Source organism: Trypanosoma conorhini (genome assembly GCF_003719485.1).
Source record: "Trypanosoma conorhini strain 025E chromosome Unknown Tco_14.4_contig_00388, whole genome shotgun sequence".
Classification (NCBI taxonomy): domain Eukaryota; phylum Euglenozoa; class Kinetoplastea; order Trypanosomatida; family Trypanosomatidae; genus Trypanosoma; species Trypanosoma conorhini.
The window spans coordinates 9802-17900 of NW_021704479.1; the positions used below are offsets into that span (position 1 = coordinate 9802).

General features: G+C 56.5%; 5 protein-coding genes across 5 annotated transcripts, besides 4 other annotated features; all 5 read right to left on the reverse strand.

The window, feature by feature from the left end:
• The first annotated feature begins 8 nt into the window (after positions 1 to 8).
• Positions 9 to 27: a microsatellite.
• A 50-nt stretch (positions 28 to 77) lies between these two features.
• Positions 78 to 126: a microsatellite.
• A 16-nt stretch (positions 127 to 142) lies between these two features.
• Tco025E_06069 (putative carnitine O-palmitoyltransferase) lies at positions 143 to 2203 on the reverse strand (the record flags this gene model as incomplete). The annotated part of the gene is made up of 1 exon (XM_029372958.1): positions 143 to 2203. The coding sequence occupies one exon, from the start codon at positions 2201 to 2203 to the stop codon at positions 143 to 145; it is 2061 nt and encodes a 686-aa protein (XP_029226910.1).
• A 212-nt stretch (positions 2204 to 2415) lies between these two features.
• Positions 2416 to 2456: a microsatellite.
• A 7-nt stretch (positions 2457 to 2463) lies between these two features.
• On the reverse strand, positions 2464 to 2778 carry Tco025E_06070 (ATPase subunit 9; the record flags this gene model as incomplete). The annotated part of the gene is made up of 1 exon (XM_029372959.1): positions 2464 to 2778. One exon carries the CDS (start codon positions 2776 to 2778, stop codon positions 2464 to 2466), a length of 315 nt encoding a protein of 104 aa, XP_029226911.1.
• Positions 2779 to 3572: 794 nt separating this feature from the next.
• Tco025E_06071 (uncharacterized protein) lies at positions 3573 to 4493 on the reverse strand (the record flags this gene model as incomplete). Its single annotated transcript, XM_029372960.1, has 1 exon — positions 3573 to 4493. The coding sequence occupies one exon, from the start codon at positions 4491 to 4493 to the stop codon at positions 3573 to 3575; it is 921 nt and encodes a 306-aa protein (XP_029226912.1).
• Positions 4494 to 4726: 233 nt separating this feature from the next.
• On the reverse strand, positions 4727 to 7465 carry Tco025E_06072 (uncharacterized protein; the record flags this gene model as incomplete). The annotated part of the gene is made up of 1 exon (XM_029372961.1): positions 4727 to 7465. One exon carries the CDS (start codon positions 7463 to 7465, stop codon positions 4727 to 4729), a length of 2739 nt encoding a protein of 912 aa, XP_029226913.1.
• Positions 7466 to 7679: 214 nt separating this feature from the next.
• Positions 7680 to 7699: a microsatellite.
• A 45-nt stretch (positions 7700 to 7744) lies between these two features.
• Tco025E_06073 (putative RNA-editing complex protein) lies at positions 7745 to 8099 on the reverse strand (the record flags this gene model as incomplete). The annotated part of the gene is made up of 1 exon (XM_029372962.1): positions 7745 to 8099. A coding segment is annotated over one exon (355 nt), but the record flags the coding sequence as incomplete, so codon positions are not given.

The window sequence follows — 8099 nt, forward strand, 5'->3', positions numbered from 1 at the left end:
TAACCTACCTCTCTCTCTCTCTCTCTCGCGCCCGTTGCGTGCAACGCAACCCCGCTTCAGCTTTCCTCCCATGCAACCACACACACACACACACAGAAACACACACAGAAACAAAACACAAACACAATGTTATCCTCATCTTCTAAAGCTTGGCAGAAGGCAACACAGCTGAAAGGCGGTACAAGTCGCAAAGGGACTGCTCCACCGCGTCAGCATACAGCTCGCACAGACGTCTTCCGCCATTTTCGACGGCGACATCATGCTTCAGGGGGATTTTCCGCGTGCCCCTCAATGGGCGCGCGCAACTTTTGAGTGCTGAAAAGGAAAAAGTGAGGCGGTCGGGGAAGAGTGAGTACCCAATTCCAATGCCATCCGGATGTGTCGCTGCAAAGCAAAAGGCTAAAATGCCACTGCCCGACATGTTGGAGGTGGACAGATAATCGGATGACAGCTCCCGAAGCGCGGATGACTCGAAAAAACGGGCTTCAACGGAGGCCAAGGCCGTGGTAAAAGCATGCGTGCACGGTGTTGAGCCCGCGGGGGTCAACCGCTGCTTTGCCTCATCGTGAAGACGCCGCAGAAGCGTCAAAGCTCGATGCAGCCCTTTTCCTGCGCGACACACCGTAATGCGTCGGTAATGTTCCTGGCTCGCCTTTTGCAACGCCGCCGCAACCGCCGCGTTAAAGGTCATTTTGTTTTCGGCAGAAGACACCGCATTTGCCACGGCCTGGGTCGCCTGTGTCACCGTTCGGAGGGTTTCCGTGCGTCCATGATGATACTTTTTCATCAGCAGGGCGCAATACGTTGACCGCTGGTCCCCAAAGAGCCGTCGCTGGGCAAGATGAAATGCGGCATGCACAAAGGCGTCAGGACTCACGCGACAGTGCCGCTTGATTTCGTTCGTTCCGACTGCACGAATGTGCCGCACAGTCAATTCGGTTTCGTTCACGTGGCGCTGATGAGATTGGCGGCACGCGGTGATCGCGTCAAGAACACCTTTGGACAATGAACCAAAGTGCACAGGCTTCACGCGTGCTGCATCGTCTGGTAATAGGCTCATCCACGTGTTTTTTTTATTCAGGGCAAAGTCCTCCTTGCAAAGCGATCGCGAGTAATACGCAATCATGCCGCAAACAAGCAGCATGGTACTACCATCGCCCCACGAATGCTCCATGTTGCAGCTGGAGCCACCTGCGGGATCCACCGTGTACGTCACATTGAAGTCGGGATAACGATTCTCAGGGTATTTGCCGCCGTGGAAGGGCAGAGCAAAGTCCACTTCATCATCGAGGCAAATTGCAAAACTGCAGGAGGTAATCGCATCCAAAGCCGCCTTTGAATTCTTTTCTTTCCATAACTCCTCAAAAACGCGCGCCCACGTTGCACGACACCCGCTTGACAACACCAGTGGACTTTCCCTGTGCGGGGATGCGGTGGAGGTTTCGGCGATGACCGCGTCAATCAGGCGCGCATTTGTGACCACCTCCTCCAACCAATGTGCCCCCAAGCCGTTCACGCCACCCCTGTCGTCGAGACGAACCCAATCCAGCACAAACGGGTGTCCCTTACGCAGTAGCAGCACCTTATTGGTGCACGACCAACGCATCCCATCCACGCCCACGTGGGGAACGCGCACAGTGCGAAACAGCCGCGTAAATTGGTCGTGGCAGAGCTTCAAATCCACACGACAGGTCTTTGGCATTCTCTCCTGCCCCTCCGGAGTAAAGTAAAGCGGCTGCTGAACAAGATGGCGTACGTGAAATGACGCTGCCCCAATGATCGCCGCCCGCAAGGCCGGTTTCGATATGTTGAGCTGCTGGCAGGACTGTTCCAGCGGTGGCGCATCGAGAAGTAGCGTGTAATTCCACCCAAAGGGCAGCGGATCCCGGTTGCCAAGGTACAACGAATTCCACAGAGGCGCCATATGCGAGGTTCGCAGCGAGGTGTTACAAATTCGCTTGTACTCCCTTGCAAGGGACTCCAAAAAACGGAAATAGTCCAGAATACCGCGCCACTCCGGGGAGACCTCACCGCCGCCCCCCGAAAGGCCCCGAATCACCTGCCGAGCAAACTCTACGCTGGCTTCCTTGTCAGCAACCCCGTCCAGCGGCTCCAGAAACTCGACGTAGCGCTCCATCAACGTCGCAATATCGGGTAGCGGCAGCTCGGTGGGGCGTGAGGCGGCATCACCACGCAGCTCCATGAACCCAAGAAGCACCGAAGGGGAAGGTTTGCCGCGCGTACGCCAACGCAGCGGCAAATCAAAACTTCAGAAGGAGGCTAGTAGTAGGCAAGAAAAAACGACAACATGGGAAGCAAGAGAACAGAGAAGCCTCAAGAAGAACGAAAACAGCAACAAGAAAACGGATTACTCGACACAACGTTCCCTCTATCCACAAATGGGGGTGGGAGAGGCAAGAACAAGCAAAGCACCAAGCAAAGAAACAAACAAAAAAGTAGTGTCTACGAGAAGAGCATCAGGAAGGCAAGCATGAGGGCAAAGAGACCGATAGCCTCCGTCAGGGCGAAACCGAGAATGGCGTAGTTGAACAGCATCTTCGTCAGGTTCGGCTGGCGCGCGCAGGCGACGAGCAGGTTGCCAAAGATGGTGCCGATGCCGAGCCCGACTCCCGCGAGCGCGATGGCGGCGAGGCCGGTGCCGACGTAGTGAAGCCCCTGCACGGAAATTGCCACTGTAGAGGCAGAACGAAGGACCAGCGCAGAGGGTGCAGCCGCCAGGCGTCGATTGACAGGCCTAATTACAATACGACGCAGCATCCCTTTCCCTTTTCTGTTGTGGTGGCGTTGGTGCTTGCTTGAATGTGTTCCTGGTAGCTTCCTTTTTGGTGTTGTTGTTCAAATGCTATTATGGTTTGTGTATTCGCCTCTCGGCTTCGCGTTAACGTCAATGACTCCGTGCAACTTAGGTTGGAGTAATGAAAAGACAGCGTGAAACCACACGGAGGGGCAGAGGAGAGAAACAGACACACGCCCACAGATGCGCACACCTCATGCACTTCATAAAAAAAAAAAAACGTAATCAGTTATCATTCTGGGATTCACTCACGCCAACAGGAGAGGGGGGGGGGATTTGAACCCGACGAATGCCATTATTTCCTTATGCTTCCGGCTTCTTGCCCTTTGGCGCCATCTTCACTATGGGTGTAGCCTGAACCTGCGTCTTGGCACGGAGTTCTGTGGCAATGGCCTGCGACCGCTTCTTCTGCGCGCGCCTCGCCTCCACTGCCTCCTTCACAGATGTGGTATGGCTCTTTGCCCCTTGCGCCCGCATCTTTGCCTCCTGGCGACCTTGGTTCACGCGGGTCTTGTCCCCGCCCCTCGTGATCTTCGCAGAGCGCCCCATGTGGGACTAGTCTCACCCTACCCACGAATGTACGGCAACGTCAAGAGAAGCAAAGCAGCAACAATAGCAATATACTACTTCAAATGCAACCATCTCGCACCCACACAAGCACACAAGACCTCAACTGTCGCGTGGTGGGACAGGCATCGTTACCAATAAAAATTGTGGCGAAAAAGCAACTTTGTCGTTGTTGTTGTTCATCTCCTCTTTAGTTAGTATTAGTTTCGCCACGACGAATCGCCCGCTTGGCCTCTTGTTCCTTTCGTTTCTCCTCAAGCCGCAGTTCGCGCTGGTAGTCAGCCCACTGGGACTCTTGGAGAAAACGGCGCTCCTCCACGTAACTGTTGCCGTGCCGCTGCTGCCTGAACGTTTCGATGGAGACACCCTCCGCCCTCAGCTCTTCCGCCAAGTGTTGTTCCCAACTCCGCAACGAATTCGCAATAATGCCCGACGTTGCCGTGCTCCCGCGGCGCTCCGACGGATCACCCGCTGCGCGGCCACGCCTAACTGCCTCCGCGGAAGCCGCAGAAGCAGCCGTGTGCGTGTGTCGATCACGTTTCCGTCGACGAACGACGATGCCGCCGCGCTCCAGGGCGGCACAGCCACGGTGCGTCAACGCACTGCCCCTCGCCGTTTGAGCCGCGGTCTCCTCTAGTGGCAGCTTGAAATTCCGGTAAAAAAGCGGGTTCGTGGCTGAAAGTACCCCTTCAAAGTTTTCCAAACGTGCAGGATGGTCAGAGAAGCTGAGAACAGCTAGAAGCCGCGAGAAGAGAAGTGCGTTGGAGAAGGTGGAGAGGATGACGCTGTCGTCTGCGTCCAGCGCGCCCTTGCGGGCGGTGAACGGCTCCACGTACTTTCCGTCGTCCACGGCGACGGCGTCACCCACGTTGCGCTGCGAGAGCAACCGTCGGAGACGCCGGTGCCGCTCCATTCGCTCCATCGCTAACGCGTCGCAACTGCCCTTTTCGGGGCTCGCACGTGGAGGACTCGAGACGGACGAAGAAGAGCCGCTCGACGAGGCCGACGCACTGCGGCTGGAGGACGAGTCCTCGGACTCATTGTCGCTCCCGCTAAATGAGTTCTTCTTCTCATCGTCGTGCGAGGTCGAGAGGGAGCACGAGCGCGCCATTGCCACCCCGCGGCGACCGCTACGGCGCAGCAAACGGCGAAGGCAAAGAAGGAAAAACAACGACAGGAAAGGCAACTTGATGCAACTAGAGAGATCAGCCAACAGACACACTTGAATAACAAATTAAATAAATAAACGCTCTGGCGCCGCAGAAAGAGATTGCGATGCCGCCACTTTCTAGTCTAACAGCGGCAATGCATAACAGCATCTCGTGAAGTGGGTTCTGGGGAGGCCTAGGCATCTATCCCCAGCCGCTGCTTCTCCGCTGCGGTAAAGTACACGGCCAGAATACCGGAAACAAAGCGCTGGAGTTCCTCTAACATGTTGGTCGCCACCGAGCCTAAATTCTGCCTCCAAACGTGCGCACCACCGCTTCCAGAAAGGCGGCGTTGTGTGGGCGATGAACCCTCTCGCGCGTTACTCGTCAGGGCATCTATAACCTGGCGCGCCTTCACGATGCGTTTCAGCAGAATTCCCATTTGATGGACCAAATCGCGGCGTGTCTGCAAAATAAACTCAAACGCATTTTGAAGTTGCCTTAGGTGACTGTCCTCCGCGACGCCGCCTGCCCCCGCCCCGACCAAGTCGGGCTCCTCAACGGTGATATTCATGCTTCGTAAGAAGTTCTTGAACTCGTCGGCATTCGTCGGTAGTATCCTTCCTGCGTCACCGACGCCCAAAGCCCCCACCGCCGTCTGCTGTTGCTGTGACGGCCGCAGAGCAGTTGCGGCGTTGAGAGCGGCAGTAGTGCTTCCATTCGAGCCAATACCAAAGGCGCCACCCTCCAAGCCCACGCTGCCTGTCCCAGAAAGGGTCTGCTTGACGTCCGCAGCGGAATTTGGTGACTGAGAAGAGTTTACGTTTACCCCACCTGCTCCCGCTGCAAGAGTGGCGTCGCCTGTGGCTCCCCCAGCCCCAACCCGCGAACCTGCCGCATTCTTGCTGTTCAATGCGTCAAGAAGTACCGGCAAACTCTTTTTGAAGTTCACAATATCGTCGTCCGACGCGGCTCCCTCCTTCTGTGCGAGGCTAAAAAGTTGGTCAAAGAGGGCGCTAAACCGAGACCCCGCCTCAGGATGCTGGAGGTACTCAAGCAGCTGCCCATACGTCTGTGGGTCACGATCGCGTAAGAGCTGGAGAAACTGGATAAAAGGCCCATTACGGTCGCGAAGCAATGACTTTGTGTGCTCGTCGCACTCCATCTCAAACCGGTCGGGATTACGCACCATCGTGAGATTGAGCAGCGCGGCCAGATGGGGATCCGTAACACGCTCCGCGGCCCTTCGACGAAGGGCATTCATGAGTGCCGTCATGTCACGCTCTTCCTCCTCTTTGCGCCGAATGGTGTACTCCATAGAGACAAGCATGCCCCCCAACACCTGACTGCGCTTTCGCAGTTCCTCCAGTTCCTGCCGCATGGCACCCTCCGTGCTGGCAAGCTGTTTTTGCTGCAATTCCCGCTCGGCAGACTGTGACGACGAAAGCTGCCCCACCGTCGCGTGCAGGCGCGCATTTTCTGCCTTCAACTGCGACACTTCACCCTCGCGATCACGAAGCCGAATCTCTAGATGCGAGTTCTCCGTGCGGACTGCCGCCAGCTGCTGCTCAACGCCCGCCTTTTCAGCGATCTTGGCGGACAGCTGCGTTTTTGTCTGCGAGGCGTCGCGCAGAGCGGCGTGGTAGTCCGCGCGAAGCATGTTGGTCTCCCGCTGTGCCGCATCGGCGCGGGCGTTACTGTCCGTGACGGTGTTCTGTAGTTTATTCACATCCTCCTCAAGCTCCTTTACGCGAGCGGCACGCGACGCGATCTCCGCGTCCTTTTCCTTGAGTACGTGCTCAAATGACATCAGACGAAGTCGCAGTTCATGCGCCTCATCCCTGGCTTGCCGCAACTCCTCCTTTGCATCGGTCACCCGGCTGAAGGATTCCGCCACACGGGTGGACAGCTGCGCGTTCTCCACCGTCAACGCCCCCCTGGCGCCGTGCACCATAGCCGCCTGATCGCAAGGTCGGATGGCAGGTGGTGACTGACATGGCAAAAAATATCCCGCCAGATCCCACACATGAACCACACAATCATTCCCAATTGTCCAGATGCGTGCCGTCTCTGCGGCGTATACGCGTGAAGCGTAGTGAATAAAGGCGTCGTGTGCCATCGTCGCGCGGCTAAGCTCTTCACGTGTTCTGGCGGCGAACACAACGACGGCCCTGTCGTAGGAGGTGGCAAGTACTTTTCCACTGACCGCCAACATGGACGTCACGGCGCCGTCGCCGACTGAAACTCGACCAGCGAAGCTCATCGTTGAGGCGAGGGCGTAGACGCTAACGGTGCCGTTGCGTCGTCCCACCCAAAGTGTTCCTGTGCTCGCCTCGGCAAGAAGACTAGTGACGGCGGAGGCGTCTTGCGCGTGCTCGTAAACCACCTCCCCGCTACGGGGGTCCCACAACTGCACAACGCCACTGCGATCACCGCTGACGATGAGGCCTGCGGCAACTGTTACTGCTGTCACGGGCGCAAGGGCAACAAAAACTGTCACCTGCCTCTTTGTAAACGGGTTCCACTGCACGATGCGGCCCGTTTCAGAGCCGCCCAGAACCGAAAAGCCGTCAAAGAAAAGTGACAAGAGTGGCGCCGTTGCCTCCACACCCAAAACTGTCATGGACTGCTTCCACCGCCTCGCAGGCGCATCAAAGACATGAACAACCCCGGTGATCGTGCCCGCCCAGACCTCATCATGCACAAGTGCCATGGACTTGAATTGCACACGCTCGTCGGCTTCACCAGCAACAGCAACACGCTCCAGCACGTTCCCGCGCTGGGCGTCGCACACGGCAATACCACCCTTCAACTCCGCCATCCAGACGGCATCACCGGCAACGCAGCAACAGCGTGCCTCACACTTGAAGCTCTCCACTGGATTCATGCCGGACGCACGCCTTAGGGATGCACCTCTAGTCGCGCCAAGCGCCATATCCCTTCGCTGGTTCTCTATCTGTACCTGCCCCGGCAGCAACGAAAAAAAAAAAACTATGAATAACGTCAAGGTAAAATAGGAAGACAAAAAAAAACTTTTTTTTTTTGTTGTGTGTGCTTCTTGAGTCAAGCTCCCCCACGCCACAGCACACAACTGATCACACCTGCGTAGCCATCTCCTCAAGACTCGGCCAATCCTTCCTTTTATCTCCCACACACACACACACACGCAGAGGACAACCACGGCAGAGTCACCGAGAGCAGGTCACGCTCTCCATCAGACCCGCACCACCGACCCGCATCCCGGGTGGACCTGAATAACTGGGTAGTGGTAATATTTCTTCATCGCACCGTCGTACTGTGGTATCATGCGCAACCGACCCGTCACAAGGAACCGTTCGCCCTCCTTCAGTTCCTTTTTTAGCTGCTCACAGAAGGAGCTATCAAAGACTCTTACTGTGTGAAAGTCCTTATCCGGGTCGCCAGGTGAAGGACCCTCGAAGTCTGTGATTAATGTGAATTGCACAACCTTCTCTTCAAATACGTAGCCTTCTTGAATGTTCTGCACAGGCCCCAGCACAACACAGTGGTTGACGCAGCGCCAGTGAGCCGCCACATCTCCTTCTTCTGGT